This window comes from Varroa destructor, unplaced genomic scaffold, assembly GCF_002443255.2.
Source record: "Varroa destructor unplaced genomic scaffold, Vdes_3.0 BEIS01000005.1, whole genome shotgun sequence".
Lineage (NCBI taxonomy): Eukaryota > Metazoa > Arthropoda > Arachnida > Mesostigmata > Varroidae > Varroa > Varroa destructor.
Genome location: NW_019211458.1, coordinates 29503108 through 29522610, shown reverse-complemented (window position 1 = coordinate 29522610; position 19503 = coordinate 29503108). Strand labels below are relative to the sequence as shown.

At 39.8% G+C, this 19503-nt stretch overlaps 2 protein-coding genes across 6 annotated transcripts in view; both read left to right on the top strand.

Moving 5' to 3' along the window:
* Positions 1 to 10766, top strand: part of Mef2 (myocyte enhancer factor 2) — a 111091-nt gene extending 100325 nt beyond the window's left edge. For 2 of the 4 annotated variants that reach the window (XM_022806732.2, XM_022806733.2), the window contains exons 7-9: positions 559 to 760; positions 1113 to 9298; positions 9624 to 10766. In XM_022806732.2, the coding sequence (XP_022662467.1) occupies positions 559 to 760; positions 1113 to 1227 (317 nt within the window). In that variant the 3' untranslated portion in view covers positions 1228 to 9298; positions 9624 to 10766. The remainder of the gene's footprint in view (positions 1 to 558; positions 761 to 1112; positions 9299 to 9623) is intronic. The other 2 variants (XM_086990913.1, XM_086990914.1) reach the window with 2 other exon arrangements.
* A 1829-nt stretch (positions 10767 to 12595) lies between these two features.
* On the top strand, positions 12596 to 18459 carry LOC111250859 (uncharacterized). Of its 2 annotated transcripts, none has more exons than XM_086990915.1 (10): positions 12596 to 12855; positions 12965 to 13016; positions 13216 to 13352; positions 13687 to 14127; positions 14252 to 14383; positions 14537 to 14914; positions 15137 to 15301; positions 15963 to 16136; positions 16415 to 16755; positions 17985 to 18459. In XM_086990915.1, the coding sequence occupies exons 2-10, from the start codon at positions 12971 to 12973 to the stop codon at positions 18103 to 18105; spliced, it is 1935 nt and encodes a 644-aa protein (XP_086847041.1). In that variant the 5' UTR covers positions 12596 to 12855; positions 12965 to 12970; the 3' UTR covers positions 18106 to 18459. The 2 variants fall into 2 exon arrangements, with proteins under 2 accessions (XP_086847041.1, XP_022662477.1); XM_022806742.2 differs by having other exon boundaries at positions 12596 to 12859.
* Positions 18460 to 19503: the final 1044 nt, after the last annotated feature.

Genomic DNA, 19503 nt, shown 5'->3' with positions numbered 1-19503 from the left:
CATGTTGAACTAAATCCAACACTTGCCCTCGATGGGCGTTAGCAGTACCAAGACACAGTAACGATATAGCAATCATTTCCACCATGAAAATTCGTGCTATAAATGTAGGATAAAATCAAAAATTCTGCATGCTGTACGTAGCGTGATCAACATTGGGCAGTAAGTAAGCGCAGCTAAGTACTTGAGTACGAACTTTAGCTAACTTCCAAAGGGCAAACTGTCGCAGCGAAATGCAAGAAGGATATAGCGTTAACTTTTGTTACGAGGGTGCAGCTTGACCTGCTTCTATCTAGCGCCCTGGGACGGTCGAGAGCTTCTTCAGGGTCAGTTGCCCTTTGACAGTTTGTCCATTCAAATTTGAGCAGCAACATTAAATAGAGTCCTATTTACCACAAACGACTCAGATTTGGAGCCCATAGAACACCCTGTAAAAACACATACGATAATTCGGAGATTGTACCTTGCACGAACTTCGGCTTACGCTCGGCTTCGGTTGGCCTTATAGAACCTGATATAGTACGTCGAAAACTTAACGTTTTCGGCATAACCGACCCACAGGTGAGTTTCCTATCAGTTCGGACATATCAGCGTTATCAGCGTCGGGCTTTAACGGCAGCCTCCTGCACGGCTGGTCCGGTCAGGGAAGCCATCTCGAAGCGAGTCCGATACAAGGACACCATTTGAACAGTGCCTCCGGATCCCCAGAACCGCCACTCTCACCCAATATGCGGATAAAATCTGAACCCATATCACCGCCCAGGTATGTAACAAAGATATGCGAATATAATTTATGTGCGCAGGGTCAATTATGGCTAGCAGACACGATGAACGATGACAATAATGGAATACTTTAAAACTTTTCCAGCGATTAGCGACTTTGTTATATGCAAATTTACTGTCGAAAAGTAAATGCGGACCATTTTTTACCCGTTATCGGCTTAGACCTCGATAGATGACCAGCAGGCCAAGTATCGTTGATTGTTTTACTTCCGCGTCCAATAGACCTACACATTCTTTACCCTTCTCCATGTTGTGCTATGCCACAGCATTTATTGATTTCAATTGATCGATTAACACAATATATCTATGTCCATCTCCGCTTATTATTCTAGATCAGTTCATCAAGGCGGTGCAACGGATTACTCTGGCGGACACGTCGATTCATCCGTGCCCCCGCTCAAGAGAACGCGCCTTACTGCCGACAACTGGCCCGCGGCTGCTACCTAATCAGTCACTGTTCACCAGAGGACCAATAACGTACTATTATCTATGTCTCGTTCTATATTCGCAAATCGTTGTACACAGAGAATGAATTGAGGAAACAATATTGAAATGTTAAAAACATACGCCACGTTTCGAGGAAAACTAACAAGACGACGATGACCACAGAAGGCATCAACCAAGTCTATTTAGCTCAAATCTATTGCTGATGATTCAGATATGACGGGGGTTCGCTAGAAGCAGGAAGAACGTCACATGGAACTCGAGCGGGGCGGTTACCAGCAGCCATATGCGGGGTCCGAAGCCAAAGACTCACCGATAGGCCTTCATCTTCATGTCGCGATTGTTCGATTACTAGAAGATGAAACATTTGTTTGCAACTTCACGACGCCACGACTGCAGCCGCCTGATGACAGTTTAAGATGGAAGCTCGTACGTCTGAGCCTCATTCCTGTCGACATGAATAATATAAACTAAACTGACCCGCATTGGTTGCTAGTCTTGCCCCGGTTTATGGTTTGATCTCGGTCTAGCGAACGTCGAATGCAGCGCTGCTACAACTCGCAATTGAGTCCGGTAGCAGCAGCAGCAGTAGCAGCGGCATTGAAGAAGCAACGTGCGACCCACTGTGCGTCCCAGAGTAACGGGTGATGACGACCCATCGTACAGCGTCAGGTGCACAGTGAAGGCACGCCAAAAGGAAACCACATTGTATAGTGCACTGTGTCGACACGTATATATATATATATATAGAGAGAGAGAGCGAGAGAGAAGACAACGGAGAGAGAGAGAGAGAGAGAGAGAGAGAGAGAGAGAGAGAGAGAGAGAGCAAGGAAGCATGGTGACGAAACACATAGAGTGTGGCGGAAATTGAACACGAAAGAAGACAAGACGAGTTGAGAAATCGATCGTACGCAAAAATCAACTATCGTTCATATACGAATATACCCACGCATGAATACACGTGAGCACACATACGCATCTTGTACAATAGTTGACTGATGACTTGTGGTTGCGCTGGAATAGTAAACGTGCTAGAGCGACGCGAGAGAAAATTGCAGTAGTGGCTAAGAATTGAGGATGAAACCCTGATAGAAAAATCGAACTTCAAAGACAGAACGACAGCACACGACTTCGTACGCTGAATTTGCAACACGTATAATATCGACCCAGACGATTGAATAGTAGGGAAGAAAAATTTCGAGGAAAGTGATCAATATGGTAAGATCAGAAGCAGCCCAACGCGGCGTGAAACTTGTACGCGATTTGCACTTGTGGAAAAAAGGATGATCAGGACTGAAAGGCGGAAGCAACTCAAGTACCCGAAACAAACCAGAAGCGAGAGCAGAATGAACCGGAAGAAGTCGCAAGCCAAGTTGAATATGTTTAAATATAATTATAAATAAATATATACATAATAGTTGAGGTGTGAGGTGGGCAGGGGTCGAGTCTCCTGGTAGTTGAAAGCTGCTGCGTAAGACATAGCGTACATGCTTATGTTTAGCATAGAGAAAACAAGCAGGCTGGGCGGACGATGTCTCACGAAAATACTTAATCGGACTAACGGCAATGATAGCAGGGTTGATTTACAACCCAAACAACAGAATGTAGCATATATAAGAACAAAGCTGTGAATGCCACTATTCCATATCAGATAACAGTGGCCCACGCCAAAATCAAGGACCAAGCCACAGCGGAGGACACCGCTCTATACCTAGCTAAGGAAAACTCCGACGGTCCGCAGTCAGCGTTGCTTTCTGTCAAAAAAAAGGGCACGGACCGTCCGTAGCAAGGAGCGTTAAGTAAAAAAAAGAAAAAGGTAGCCAAAAAGGAGGATCTGATCGCATCAGTGGATAGAAAGCCGAGGTATTCAGAATTCATCATGGATCAGATTATACCGGCGACATCTCAATATTCGATAGTAGTTTTAGTGCGTTTGTCGACGATGATTTGTATCGCTCGTCGAGCTTTCCCCTCGATTAATAGACGAAGCTGCCCAAGAGACAGCGAACGGGAAAAGAGCAATGCAAAATGCTGGAAGGAAAAAACATTTCAATAGAGAAGTATAGTGTGACACTGTTGAATTACGCATCTCCGCGTCCATGTACAAGTCAAACCAATTAACCAAACCCTATAAGAACGTAACCACATAAGCGAACATATATTTTCATGAGTGTTTCATACACCTGTGTACCTGTACTTTAATATATTATTACTATGTATTTGTTGTTTACTTAGTCCTAATAATAATATATATATATAATAAATGATAACGACAATGGTAATGGCATGATCATGAAAAGGAGAAACCTCTAATAAGAGGAATCGCATATATATATATATACAAAGCGACCGATCGTGTAACACTGACAGTATGAGAATTGAACATGGAAACAACAATATCAGAGAAATAATGATAATATATGGTTTGCCGATAATACTTACAGATGAGATGTTATATATATAACATATATACATATGTGTGTGTATGGCGTATCTTGACAATACCGAAAAGACTATGATGATCGACAGTATCCTACAAAAAGCGTATTTGGCCAAAAATTTCTCGAGTAACTTAGGCGACGATCAATCGCGTTTCGAGCAAACTTTCCATAATATCTGCCGACTGCGATTGCCGATTGTAACTTCCTCTGGACAGTAACGGTAATAAGAAGCAAGCCTTGCGGTCGACAGAAAAATGTTTGTGGAAGAAAGAACAGCTTTAGTGAGGTCAATAGCCAAGTAATAAAAAACAAGCGTGCAAAGCTGAGTGGCCAAAACGAAGCTTACTACCCTTTATTGGATTAGCCGGGTTGCGTGAGGACTCATATGCCTACTCGATTTTTGAGAGAAACAATTGGGTTAGCAACATTGCAGAGCCTTACGAAGAACTTAGAAGTGAGGTGTCAAGCTCCGTTCGATATGTCATCGTTCAATAAGATATCGAGGGTGACGCTGGCCTACAGTGGGCCAAGATAGTGAGACAAGGATACAAAGCAAGAAATGTCGGCGGGTCAAGGAAATATTGAAATAGCGGATGCAGAAGTAGAATGTTTAAGTCGTTCTCCGACAAAATTATTTGTAGATGAAAAAAATCGATGGATTTATTGATAAATAAATAGTGGTTAGCTAGTCGCGACGCATCCAAATATAGCGCCGAACTGAGATACGCAATTATTGCCGGGTACAACATGGGTACAGAAATACGTTGAAGGTAAGTGCTACTCGTAAAAAAAACAGCATTGGACAGCACCATGGGGAAGGCTGGCGAACACCAAAAACCGAGTGCTGAACAGATGCGCTAGCCGTGACGCATGACAGCGGTACTAACAATGGCAAATGATAAACAATCCGGAAACAAGCTATAGTTCAGGAAGACCTATATATTAGCAAACAAAAAATAACACTAGCACTTGTGTCCAATGGTAGGCGGCCCGTTTCGCGCAGTGTTTTCCACAGATAATGCACCGTCTTTCCTGAGGTAGTCTCCATCGAAAGGCAGGCGGCACACCTATTCACAGCCTGGAAAGAGTTCGCGCAGGTGGAGGCAAATGATTCGGTACCACTTTCACTGTCTATTTATTCTCTCGGTCCGGTAAGCCACCTGTAACCTGCACGCTTAGCACGCCATTAGTTGACGTTCAAGCTGGTCTATCCAGTCGACCCATTTGGGTCATCCCAGGGAGAATATTGTTTCGTCTTTCGGATCTTGAAAGCCCTGAACTTGGTACATTTGTTGTCCACCATCCATCCGACCACACGATTGTTTTGCGTGGAACTTGTGTACGAAAATATCTTAGACAGTAACTGCTATCCGGGAAATTAGCCCAATTGGTGATCTCCATTCGGCCAACTTGAAACATGAAATTTTTAAGCACATGCGCACCTTAGCATATCGCTGTGTTATGTTAACTGAGCGCTCAAAAACGTAGAATCTATATATATATATATTATATATATATATAATAGTACAATTGATAAATTGAAGCAACTTCTCGAGCGACGCGTACCTACGAACTGTTTATTAAGAGAATATTAGGTCGATGCTAAGCACGTTAGTATAATCATACGAATGTATTTGTGATCGTGAAGGTGATACCCTCGTACTGAAAAAATACTTGTAAGACAGCCAAGGTCAATATTAAGCATTATTACCACATTACTATTAGTATCACTGTTATTCAAAACGTGAGCGCGTAGAGCTCTGCAGCTTTGCGGCCAGCCTAAGAGCCATCTTAGCAGGGGTCAGGTAGGACGTATTACTGGGGGGCGACTGGCCAAGACGAATACAAATATAAAATCGAATCGTAGATAAGCATCAAGAGATTTTATATGCATGTAGTGATCGAGGTTTTCCAAATGGGAACAGACGATCCAAAATATCGAGGTGGGGATGAGAAAGCAAGCAGATCTGGCCGGACCAACGGACTATGTGCTTTGACGTCTCAGTAAGCCGAACTCAGCAGCATGTTGAATGAATTGTTTCTACATAAGGACAAAGATAGAAATTGACTTGTTGGAGACATTTTTAGCGTTATCAATCGATGGCATGGAACTCACGCCATTTCTTCACCGAGCACTTAACATACCTCAAGTGATCACACGCATTTTGTCAGCGAGACAAGTGCTGAATAAATCCGTGACTGGAACGAGCCGATTTGGAAAAATTGTAGTAAAAAATTGCCAGGCGCGTTTAGAGAGACACGTCAAATAGTAATCACGGGCAGCAAATTGGCGTAGACAGTGTTGATGATAATGAAAATAATCAGTAGCACTTAGGTGGCGTACGGATTAGTATTTTCCTAGCTGTTCTCTCTTAAAGAAGCGCTTGCTTTTTTTTTTAGCAATGGTATTGGTGTCAATGCACGTACGTCGTCTTTTCGTACGAACAAACAGGCACGATTTTTCAAGTACGGATGACTAGACTAGTCAACATTAGTCCGAATCAAAGTCAGCTATAGACACAGATTTACACAGAATTCATATATATATATATATATATATATATACAAAGACAAACACAAAACACACAGAAGCACCTGGATGCAAATGTTCACTTGCAGTCTCGTACGCTTGCATGGCGACGTCACTATACAGCTTTATCCTCTATTTTACGGCACAAAACGTAACAAGTTCACATTACACACGTAGAGTATTTTTCGACACGTTATAGAAGAACAGAGGCAGGGGAACAAAGTGAACGAAAGAAAGAGTTTTTGCACTTTTCCCTTTCTGTCCCTCTGTTCTGTGAAGGTACGACGGTACAAGTAGAATTCGAAGACGTAGACGTAGACAATTCACACATTCATTGTCTGATACGCCGACTAACGGAGAAAATACCACCTCCTTTTCGTGACACGCAGCTTTACTATATTTATAAACATTATACCGAACCACCGCAACTCAATTACTATGACCACACTAGTACAAAGCATGAAAGCAAAGGGCTCGAAACTTTCTGATAAAAGTCTTATTGCTTCCCCACACTTGCTATGACCTATCGACCCGAACTGCTCGACGCGTCCGAACGTTCACTCGTACACGATTCCATATTCTATGGCTAGTATACCTACTTGCTACTGACTAATACGACAGGTCGCGTTACAGACAAAACGCTCTATCCATCAGATGAATTTCTATAAAAGTGGTAGTTATGACGCGGCCGGCCATTCAATCAGCTGGATGTCCTATGTGTCATTTAACACTGCCGGTCGACAGAAAACCTATAAAAAATGTTCGATAGTTTTCCACGAAAATTTTTGCAAGATAGATATTATATACATATGTAATAGAGATGACAACAACTGCAGAAGACTAGGCCGATAGGACTTTAAACAAACGAAAACGCAAAAAGGAAAACGACAACAAACAAGCATAGCCCAATAAGATTCCTATAAAACACATGGAGCAGAAACGAGGCCCAGTGCGGAAATGTAACACAAATGTAAATCAAACACTCTCTCAAATCGATCTTGAATGATTTATTCCCGCAGGAAAAATAAATGCACACATGAAAGTCCATCCCGGCCCAGGCTTTTTTGACGGATTCCAACGGTTCAACCGAAAGACCCTATAACGTTCTCTATAACGGCCGCTTCAACTCCTATGACAAGCGCTATACAATTATATAGCGCTATATAGAAAATAATAGCTCTGCGAGGAAAATCAGCCTGCAGATTAAGTGAAATAATAAAAAAATGGATGAATATATCCACTATATTATCTATAATTACGACGATAATAGTAGTAGTAATAATGAGGTAACAAGTGGTAATTGAGTGTCAGAGCCAGCAGGAATGAAAAACACAATATATATGGTAAATATAGATAACTGTAGCACTACACAAAATACGTATTGCCACTTAACAGGCGACGATGAAGAACTAAAATATAAAAATATTACTAACTATAATAATTACAGTGGTAAAATAACATGAGCTATGGTTGATATATTTTGCAAACAAACGAACGACCGGGACGACAAAATTGTGGACAAACAATGCTCACAAGCTAATCAAACCCGCCTAGAGAAATAGTCAAAATCGCATAGAAAATGTGTGTATATGATATGGAAGCTAGCAATAACGGCAGAATTTTCCAATTAGGCAAATGCTCGATAAGGAGTGAAAATTGTTGCGACAATTAGAGAGCTTACGAAAATACGACATTGCGAGTAATGTTATTTTTCGATTAAAAACACAAAAAAATTCGCAAACATTTCCTAAAGACAAATTAATATTTAACAAAAAAAGCAATAGCACTCCATATAGACAAACGCAAGCAGAACTATTTCTATATATAGAAACATCATATACATTAACATAAGTGTACAAACTGACATCTGATTAGATAACGACTTCATATAGGACGAATATCAAAGAACGCGACAGAATTCTAGAAAGACCAACCGATAACAACAATGAGGAAGGGTGTAACTAAGTCTGCTAGCAAACTGACTCTCTCGGACGTAACTTTCAACTTAAAAGTTCCCTTCGCTCACAGTGCCTGACAATGCGCGAATAATTTCCAGCTGACCTTATAAATGAAATGACGATGATCATGTTGATATTGGTGGCGATGAATAGAAGCAATGGTGCGAGAGAGATAGCAGGAAACGTCGTTATTATCAGATTATAATAGCGACAGTATATAATTAGTAGGCGTAGTTAAAGACTATTATAATGGTGACAATAACGTTCTTGACTTATTTAGACAGTCTCTTCCTTGAAGGGGAAGGTGTTTTGTAAGGCAAATCAATTAGCGGCTAAAGATATTGACAGCCGCCCACGAGATCTCTCCGACATGGACGAAACGGCACCATTACTTGCACTAGACGTTTGGGAAACACATATCTGTGAGTGATTTTCGCTTTGGTCGTGATCGTTTGTTGGGATTTTACGAGCCTCGTTTGATTAATTACTGACTGTTACTCTATTGGTACTATAATTGAAGACGTTGATATCTTTTCCAGTTCACCGCTCCGCCATACATATATATATATATATATATATATATATATATATATATGTACGGTTAAATTTTAACTCACCTTTTCATGTCTGTTGGTTTAGGTTTTAACAAAACAGATTATTTCATTTCTTCGTCATAAACTGGCGGCTCGAAAGCAAGCGACACAGAAGAAGAACCATTAGGCAAAACGCTTGAAGAAAAAACGGCGACATGCTAGCTTATATTAACTCTAAAACTTTGAAGAGCGCCCCCTGTTCAATTTCGAATGACCTTATTCATTTTTTTTTTATGTCTTCTTATGTACATTTTTCGCTATGTTGGGTCGAAAAAAAAGTTGTCTCCACCAGAAGCGATCCCCTCCATCGACTCAAACACGGTTCATAAGCAAAGGCGTAGAGCTGTGAAAGAAGTTGCTTATGACCACTGAAGGAAATGGGTGGCACCCGTTGTGAATCTTGTCCGCAACAGTTCACCGGATGCGGTGTCATTTTGTTGACACTCTTGTATTGCTCTTTGCGACATCAGTGAAAGCACTAAACACAGCGGATTAATACCAATAGCTCCACGCTGAATGGCAGAGCATAGGAAAGGACGTGTGGCTATAACTGTAAGTGTAATTGTATTTATATTAATATGTGTTACTATGATTGTATCTCTATAATGGCTATGGCGATGACAAGACTAAACATGGGTACCCAATGTGGAGTTATGTAAAGACTGATAGATATGACACAGACAAAACAATGATACTGATTATATGAACATACATGAACATAACAATACATGAGTGAAGGAAGGAAACTAGAGTCAGATACTATGTTGTGATGACGCTGATTATATATATATATATATATATATATATATATATATATATATATATTCTGATAATAATGTAATAATTGTACTTATTATTTTGTTTGGCCGCGTCCCAGAGACGCTCCACCATCCGACGACGCTAATTCATGCCGCGCCCCATCGACCTCCAACCGAATGCAGAGAAACGAATCTATGATGCTGGCTGCAGAGGGGCGACAGACTAGAAAAGCATAAATGGTAGGAAGATTTATGAAAAATGATAATAGTAACGACTCGAATCGTTCACGCGCATAAACAGTACACATGAATGATGGTGATAATGGTAAACATGACGGCATAACATGGATCATGAAGGGTTCATAACGGAAACAGTGATGCTATACCTTGGGAGGTATTGTGATCGACAGCTGAACATGTGAAGTTACGAAATACAAGGGACGGTGACGGCGGAACAGGACCGTGTCGATAATGATGTTAAAACAGGCATACACACATACATTAGGCAGAAAGTGGGAAAGGGTTTACGAAGTGATATTAAGCACATCACGCAGAACAAGGGCGAAACAAAGAATTGATGATAAAAGATACGCCGGTAATGGAGGAGCATGATGGTATGTAATATCGGGGACATTGATTGGTAAAAGGGATAAAATGAATCGGTTCGGTAATCTGAAATTTTCTTGAATTGGTGGAGGACAGGTCGGAAGTAGCGTGTGTCGTCTTCCGCGTCTCGTTTTTTTCCAATGACAAAGCGGTTCTGTTCCCGTTCTCAACATCGGGACAGCATTGATCGTAGCAAAAAAGGACAACCGAACAGAAATGTGATTAAAAAATCGCTGGACAGTGTAAAGAGCAAAAGTAAGGCCCGCCTAATTGCCGTCGTCTAATACGAACGAGAGAGGAATCGGCGTTGAATCGAACACCTTGCTTGTCCCGCCGATCGACGCGCCCCCCCAGTGTGGCTCGTGAGCGTCCTTCGTCTGTGTCCGTCTACGCCGTAGATGCGAATGCCGCCGCTGGCTCCGTTCACTCGTGTCCCTGACCAGTATGCGACGACCAAAACGTGGTCGGAAAGCATTGGCAAGAAAGTGTTCATTCGCACGACGGCGCAGGCTTCATCTGTACAAAGAAAGCACCGCCTTGAACTGAACAAGGCAGCCTAGTTTCTCTATTCTACAAGTCACATATTCAATATAACCAATCCTCTTTGTCTCAACAACAACAACAATAAATCGATTTCAGTTGTCATTAATGTAGGACTATACGTGTTTTTATTCTTATAGCGAAGAGAAGTTTGCTTCGGCGATCATTTTTCATTGCACGAGTCACTATGCTTTTTCTACGGGTAGAGAATGTAAAAAGAGGTTTGAGCAGCTCGACACGAAAAGCAAGAGGAGCAGAGTTTAAAAGTGGAATTGGGAGTTTCTCTAGCGGGTCCCATTATCTTGGCAAGAGCGATTCCTTACGCTAGACGTACTTATGGCCCAAAGCATTCGGCGATGCTTTCAATAATCATGCCCGGCCAAGACCTAAGATCTGATATTCGGTTTCTTTAGGCAAAATTCAAACGTGTGCTTTCTTCCAACGTTGGCACCGTCTAGGTACAAAACGAAGGTAGACATTAATCTTAACGACACGAACTTGCTATGTAATGCTTTATTTTAGCGGTGGTAATTACATATCAATCGGTTTTCAGAGCTCCTCTTGACTTGGCATTCGCGCCACAAACGATGAGAAGAGGGTTGGACAACTTCAAACGCAAGTGGGCACACTAATCAAATCCGTCGACAGAGCGAGAACCAATAAAATGGGAGCAAACCGCTCAACGCAAGACATTTTCGACCGCAACGGAGGGTTTAGACAAATGTTGTTGTCTATATATAGTGAAAAACTGTAATGCAGGTAAGCCCAAGAAAAAATCGATCATCTTAAACTCTAAACACAGGCCGGCCTAGTTCTGTCTATAGGATGCCAGAAGATACAGGCTGTAGACTGGAGGCATTCCATCGGATAGCTTAGTCCAAATAATAGCAAATAAAGCGTTACGAGACGAATCTTCACAGAAGACTAGTCGAAGGTTCAGGCGACAAATAACAGCGCACTATTCTGCTGTATCCAAAAGAGAAAAAGGAAATTGCCACTTGGCCAGTTTTCTCGGTAGCTGTTTAAGATTCGTGAAACGTTTTTAATTTTTCAAGTTCTGTACAAAAATGAGCAAAATTGGATTTTGGAAATAAAAGTAATTTCTTCATTCTATGCTGTGTATCCGAATATCGACTTCTCTGTATTGATCTCTTAACCTTAGCAAAAATTAAGGAAGAATTGACTTCAGTTTCATCTTGGGAGAATAGATCAGCAATGATAACCCATTGTGAAATGATTGCCACAGGAGCACGGGACACCTGTTAGAGCGTCGAAGGGTGACGTCGAAATCACAAAAGAGAATTATTCGAATCAGAGTAGAAAGACTACTAAAGCAATGTGATCAATTTCTTAGAATAGCTAAGGAACGAATTCATTAACGTAACTCGATAATCGCAATGGGTTTTGAAATACATAGATGTTTCGGGGTTTACGTTTTGCAGTGCCGCTGAACATTAGTTCAGGTGGTTGGCACTCGGTATGAGACGAAAGGTGTTTTCCTCTAGTTTACAACATAGACCATTCGTTATTATGTATATAACTAGTTCGATTTCAGAATTAACATTCAAGCAAGCAAAATTAAAGTACCGCTAGGTTGGACTAGGAAAATAACAGATCGTGTTGGACACTATCTGGTACGTATCAGTCCTATTCAGGTTTTTAGTCACACCCGAATCAAATCGAATGCGCATGAGTTCCACGGAAGAAAAATGAAATTAACACATGCTCATATCTGACACACAATGGAATCTTCAATTAGAAAGCAAAATAAGAAAAAACAAATCATTCGATAAATCGTTTGCTAGTTATTATTTTGCTTATTTGTTAGAATGGAAAAATCCACGGAGTCCAATCGCCCTCAGCGGTTCAAACAAAAAAGTTCGTCAATAGATCATCATTTCATTCTACTCATTAACCGATGTGTTTTGATCTGCATGAAAATGCATTCATACAGCTCAATTCGAAATGGACCAAAACCCGCTTAAGTGAACTTTCTAAAAACAAGTTCGCGTTCGATGCTTCGTGTTGCACGAAACTTAAATAAAAATAGTGAATATTTCTGAGTTATTGTCGATTACTAAGTGAAAGAAAAATTCTTCAAGAAAAAGTGTTTAGCTTTTTTTCTTTCTAACGACGAAATACTGGCCAAGATACTTTTAAATAATTTCGCGAAGTGTTTTTGTGAGCCGCATATACATTTTAAAGGGAGGTAATTAACGTGATTACAGCAAATCCAATATCCAAAGCAAATAATTGAATCTTTTGTTGTGTTTCTATAGAATTTAAGTTGAATATATGTGCATTTTTTTTCCAGATAACAATGGGTAATGAGACACCTGCCATAAGATGCCCGCGCTCCGGCCGACGTAAGCGAACTCCGTTTGTACAACCAATCATGCTTGAAAAATGACACTAAACTTAGTTCCTTCTTGCTGCAATCAATATGTAGATATAAAATGTTTAATTACAAAAGCTGTTATTACATAAGTTGCTGCATTTAAATGCAGTCGCTATGTATAATACAAACTAACACTACTACGTTCAACTGTTTTTATCGCTTTATAGTCTTGACGCCTGAATCGTTGTACTACTGGAAACTGAAGAAAACACTGACAACCCTCTTGTCATCTGACGATGATGATCCTGTTACGGAGACACCAATTAGAGAAAGACAAACAAAAATAGAAATGAAGCTAGAAATGGTGGGTTATAAGCTTTTCCGTTATTTTAGAATCATATGACGATGATTCAATAATCGTGAACTGGTTTTTCTTAGTCACGTGTCCAAACACATCTACTTATCCAGCTCTGGATGTATATAGGCGACATAGGCATAGGTAAAAATCATTAGGCTTTTAAATCCTAACGGAGTCTTTAAGATGTACCTTCCAAAAACCGAATTGCTTACATAGCTAATTTTGGGTATAGCCAATGAGGCACCGAGGAAAATTTCTCATATCTTTGTAATTGAATGACAAAATTTATAGGTTAATTGTTTTAAATTTTATCCGTGTGATAAAATCTATCGGCTCTCAGGTAACTACTGCATCCAAGGATTATCCAAATGACAAAAATGGGCGTGCGCAATCACGAAGTCACATCAGTAGAACTGAAAACGCCAAAAGGAATCCACACGAAAATGATAAAAAAAATCGAAAAATGCCAATATCAACCGAAAAGACAAGGATAGATGGTACTAATCGCGGGTTAAAGCCACGAGATACATCCACCGGGCTCATAGGTAACCGCCATAACAATATCAGCAGTGCGAAGGATAACCCTGAAGCAACTCCCTCTTCCTCAAAAAACAACGCCAATCAGAAGATCGAGGGCGCTTTGGCATATGCTAATGGCCATTTATCATGGAATTCGAAATGCAATGAGCACACAATGGCTAAGGAAGTGGAGCCTTCGCTAAATGTCGATTGTACCCGTGTCGAACCTATTCTTGGAGGCAAGAAACCGAGACTTAGAAGGGTATATATGCTATAAATAGGAAAAGTTATGTACCGATTCGATCCTGTGTGTGGATCTTCGAGGTGATATAGCTGAAGCGCTATGTAGGTCCGGTTCGTTAATGATTTGGTCCGGTACGTTTCAGATTCAATTTACAGATGTCTATGAGGATTCGAATGATTCAATAGGTAAGCATGGAAAGAGTTCAGAGAAACCTACGTCTGCCTCAGACTTGTCAACTTCTATTATTCACACTCCACGAAGCCGAGCTATCCAGGTAATGTGTGACAAGTCGAGTTTAATCTGCCATATCATTATGATTATTATTCAGTATTAAGAAAAACATGTTTATGCGACGTAGATGAAGTCACAAAGATTATAATGTGACCTTTGATAAAATGTCAATTAATGACGTTAGGTTTCTTCTTAGATGCGCATTGAAACATCTTCCGAAGACGAACAGTATGCCACATCATCATATAATACGGACGAAGCGGAAGTGCTTTCGCCTGTATTAGCTAAAGCCACACACGCAAGTGCATCTGCAGGTTCGTCTAAGTCATCCTCATCTATACAATTTGGTCAAGAAAACACCGTTAACAAAAAAGATTATTGCTGCAGTGTGATTGAAATTAGTTCAGATGATGACAGTTTCCAGTTACCTGCCAATCGGTTCAAAAGCCCAGAATTTAGCCAAAAACGAACGAAGACTTCAACCGAGTCTCAGATTTTCTCTGCACCACCTGTCACTCCTGCCACTTTGAAAGGTCCTAGAATGGGAAAGCGACTTGCCGTCACAGAACCTCAGGTATACTTATATCTTTTCCTTAAGTGTTTTCTTTATGATTTTGTGTTGCAGTTAGCGTTTTAGCTAACCAAATATCAGCAAGAAATACTGTGCAAAAGAAAGCACGCATAGACAAACATATCCAGGTCATTTATGATCACTTTATGTATTCAATGGCAAATCTGCATATGCGATCAAATATGGTAGATTAGGCCGAATTTGTTTTATCGGTGTTTATTACAGAAACGTCAGAAAAAGACGTCGACTCAAAAAGAGGAACCGGTTACAGAACGGAAAAGATCTGTGAAAATCAACAGACAGTCAGAATCTGATAATGAAAGCTTTGATGCGCTGCTTAGTGAACTGAGAAATTGTAAACTTCGCGACGACAAGTGTAACAAAACTCAAGTATGCTTTGGCTAATTGAACATAAGTATTTTTTTGAAGTCTAAAACTGGAACGATACGCTTCTTATTTAGCATATAACTTGAGAAAAGCTTGCATGAAAATAAACCTTTCTAAGCAACTAGAATTCATAAAGATATTGATTTTACCCACATGCATGAGAAAAAATCTATTAATGAAAACCTTCAGAATAAAAAGAACGAATACAAGCAGATTGAACCACTTTTGAGTCAAGAAGGGAGGAATCACATTCTAATTGAATGTATTGCATCCCAGCGAAATACTTTAGTAATAATATACTTGTAACAACACATATTAAAAAATTGAAGGGCATGGTTACATAAGTTGCTACACTAATACCTCATTGTTGGCATGTCCAAGGTATCCTGACACGCGAAAAAAATAACCAAACGATTTAATCAAATCTTGCTGTTTTCAGTAATGTTTATTATTTTCTTCTAGCAGCCAAGTTCAATCCATTTTGGTAGTTAAATGTAAACAGTTGATAACGTGAAACATTGAGAAATGTAATACCTAATAAACATTGGTTATTCAACCATGTGCCTACGTTCTTTATCTCTTGGGCAATTGGCAGAATATAATCTGAGTATTATACTTGATTAAAAATGTTACTTTTTTTATATTCTTCATATTAATCGTTTAGGCGGACCCCAATGACACTTTAGCCCGATGGGAAAGTTCGAATAAGGATGACCGTCATTTTCTAGCGTCGTTGTCAGAAGAAATCCCTCTAGAAGGCTGTCACCCTAACGCGGCTTATTATCGTCGGCAGAGTTTTAACACAATTCGACACGAACTCACAGAGAAACTGTATGAGGTATTATATTAAAAGCCGCCTGAACTCAACGGTCTATCTGTTCACGTGAACCAAGTATAGTACTATAATGGCATACAAACTGATTGAACCCGTAGGTGCTATATAAATAAGGTAATGTACGTTGTCACATCTTATTTGGATTTGAAATTTTCGTGTTTACTCAAATTATGTCAGTGTGTTTTCGAGTGAGATAATATCCTAATACATTTTGTGTCTCGGGACTTAAATCGTAAATTTACCAGTGTCTTTCTGTTTGTATAATGTATGTAACACTTCAGTTGTTTCATCGAATCATATTCCAAAATCGCTTCGTAGAGCGGTTGCCGGTATCTTGGAATAATCGCCTGTTGACGACTGCCGGATGGTGCATCTGTAAAAAGCATTTAGATGGCACAAAGTACTCAGAAATAGAGCTGAGTACGAAAGTTCTGGATCGTCCAGATCGTTTACGAGACACATTAGTGCATGAGATGTGTCATGCAGGTGCGTGGATCATCCACGGTTATAAAGGAGACCATGGACCACTTTTTAACTTTTGGGGTCAACGCGCAGGAGAACTCCTTGGGTTGAAAGTGACCACGTGCCATTCGTACGCCGTCGAGAAGAGATATGTATATAAGTAGGTATTAATTATTTTAACACCCAAATATTAATCTGTGTCGCTAGCGAAGAACAATCAAATCGTACAGTATAACATTCTCTGTTTTGCACCTTTTTTTTTAAACTTAGTTATGAATACTACCACTACAGCTTGTAAAACAATGTGGTTAAAGTGAGTTCAACAGGGCAATCTACTAAAAACTTATGGAATTAAAATGATTTCATATTTTTCAATGCAGTGATCAATACATTGTCGGCGATCTGAAGGATGAATGTAGAAACTGTTAGTGTCGAACTCTAGTTCCGGCTAACATAAGTCATTTATTTATTAACTTTGAGAAACCTAAAAGGCAATATTTAAACCGCGGTTTCTGTTCATTGCTTCTATTTCAAATCTCTCATTTGCTAATCATCAGGTGCTGCCTGTCATGTTGAAAAGCCTTTCCTTGCTTCAGAGTGGTGTTGGTGCAGCATTGCCCCTATATGGTCTACAAATAGTTTTTCTGGAATTTCGATTCCAAATCTGCACGTATCTGACGAAAGATGAGTGAATTTACGCAACTAGTTCCTAGGTATCGAAAGGCTGCAAAACAATCTAGAAATTTGTGACTTGTGTAGTGAAAGTCCGTTGCTTAAAGATGCAAGGTCATCTGGCAATCAGCTTCGTTTAAAAAAGGCTCCGGGCGGTCTTAATCAAATTAGAAAAACTCAGCGAAATGTGATCTTTAGGTAAAAAGAGTAGCACTATGAAGTGTAAAGCTTTCGTCGTATACGCTTTACCTCCAGAACGGTTTCATAATTTTTTGATCTCGGTGAAGACGAATAGTACGTCTCGAAATTGGTATTCCTTGTCACCGGACGCATGCACCTTCGGAACCTGAACCCAAAATGAAATCTTGTGGCCCAACGACAAGCTTTATAAGGCAAGAAAAAGCTCCCTTGGGTTTTTTAACACCGTAGGAAGTTCGACCGTCAGCAAGTAAAAAAAACTGGAAAAGCAAAGCAATAAACAAGAAATCAATTTTTTCGAATAGCCTAATAAAAATGTAAATGGATTACAATTATTTTAATAAAAGTAATATGAATACTGCCAACGCATAAATATAAGAGTAGCTTTCAACACCGCTCATACTGTTGCCATTTGTTTGTTTCTATAGTAGTACTGCTGCCATCTGTTTGTTTCTATAGTAGTATATGTTTCAATATTCTATTTTGTTTTTTTTATCGATTGCATTACCTTTTTTTCAGGTGCGAAAAATGTGAAAACGAAATAGGACGCCACTCAAAATCGCTAGATACCAACAAATTAGTTTGCGCCCGCTGCAAGGGACGATTCTACCTGAGAATCAACAGTGGTCAACGCTGGTAACAGACAAACAGGAAGACTCTCAATGTGAAGTAGAATTCTTTAACTGAATGCTGAAATTGACCGAAAATTCTCGGAAAGCGAGACTTCTCCCAAATATTCTTTGAAAATTGTTTTTGATAACTCGTATAGTTTCCATCGAATCTGATGAACTCATATTTTTAGCTAGTTGAAGTACGTTAGTGACAATATGACAAAAAGTATCTCAAATATCTGACCTCGCGTTGTGCAAGGTGTTTTTCCCCCGACTAGAATGTCATGACATCGCGTGATATTGTCAGTAAATCGAATTGTGTTTTCATGTATAATTGTATTGAATGTAAATATTATAGAGAAAAAAAGTGCTTATTTGAGAAAGGTGCTTTTTTTTTCATAGGCCTACTTTATCAGGGGATTGGTATGGCCGTTTACTTCGGCCGTTTACTTGTGGAAACGTTATTGCACTAGCTAATAAGGTATGTCGTGTGTAGTTTTTCTTAGTTATGGAATAGAGACCAGGAAATCAATAGCGGTGATAAGTTTATTTCTGTGAAGCAGTATTTTGTTGAATTTTCTATATTGTAGAGTTTAATTATCTGATTCGTCTACTTCAAGCTTGTGTTAAATGAGGTTGGTCTCAACAGCAACGTACATTTCGGAAGTGCAAAATTAATATTTTTACTTCTATATTATCATCTGTGTTGCTAAAAGTCGAATGAGCATCTATGAGTTTATTGAACAAGTTGGATATCAACTAGATTATATCAAACTAAAAACAATTTCAGCAGCATTCGACACAGTTTGCACGATCAAATTCTCGGGATGTTAGTAAATTTCAGAATGCTTTTCCGCATTTTATCTTAGCTGCTAAAAAGACTGACAGCAAGTCTGGTCATATTCTTTCATGGTACAATCTTAACCTCTTATAGTTTTTTTTTTGTCTTCGTCTGTGAAATTTGTGCAGTGATTTAATGAATACACCGTGGGGGTTTTAATTCGATGTGTCGCAGAAATATAGGGATGACGTCGAACCAACCTCAGACTACCTCTCCGATAAACCCTCGAGAAACTGGGTAGGCTCAACACATCGTTCCTAAAGCGGGTCATGAGTTGCAACAGACTTAGTTTCCCAGGTGCTTGTATACTCCTTTCCACAAAAGAGCTCAAGCATGTATTTATCCTGACGGTGTCGAGGATTATCTATTGGCATAGGAAACCAAGGATGTGTTATATTGATTCTAATTGCAATAAAACGACCATTCCTACTAAACTGGATTGAAACAGGGCTTGTGTTGCCAAATCGTGTTGATGACATTTACCTGCATGTACAATGCATTAGTCCCTCTCACAACGCGCAAGGGCTGACCTCTAGTCTGCCAATAAAGACTGGAATCCTTAGCTTTGCGCTAGCAGTATGTGTTC

Bases quoted from the DNA above. Each gene is read 5' to 3' on its own strand.
- LOC111250859 (XM_086990915.1), top strand. From the start codon at position 12,971: ATGGGTAATGAGACACCTGCCATAAGATGCCCGCGCTCCGGCCGAC. The intron at 13,017-13,215 runs GTAAGCGAACTC...ATCGCTTTATAG, and splicing joins ATGCCCGCGCTCCGGCCGAC to TCTTGACGCCTGAATCGTTG. The intron at 14,384-14,536 runs GTAATGTGTGAC...GTTTCTTCTTAG, and splicing joins CACGAAGCCGAGCTATCCAG to ATGCGCATTGAAACATCTTC.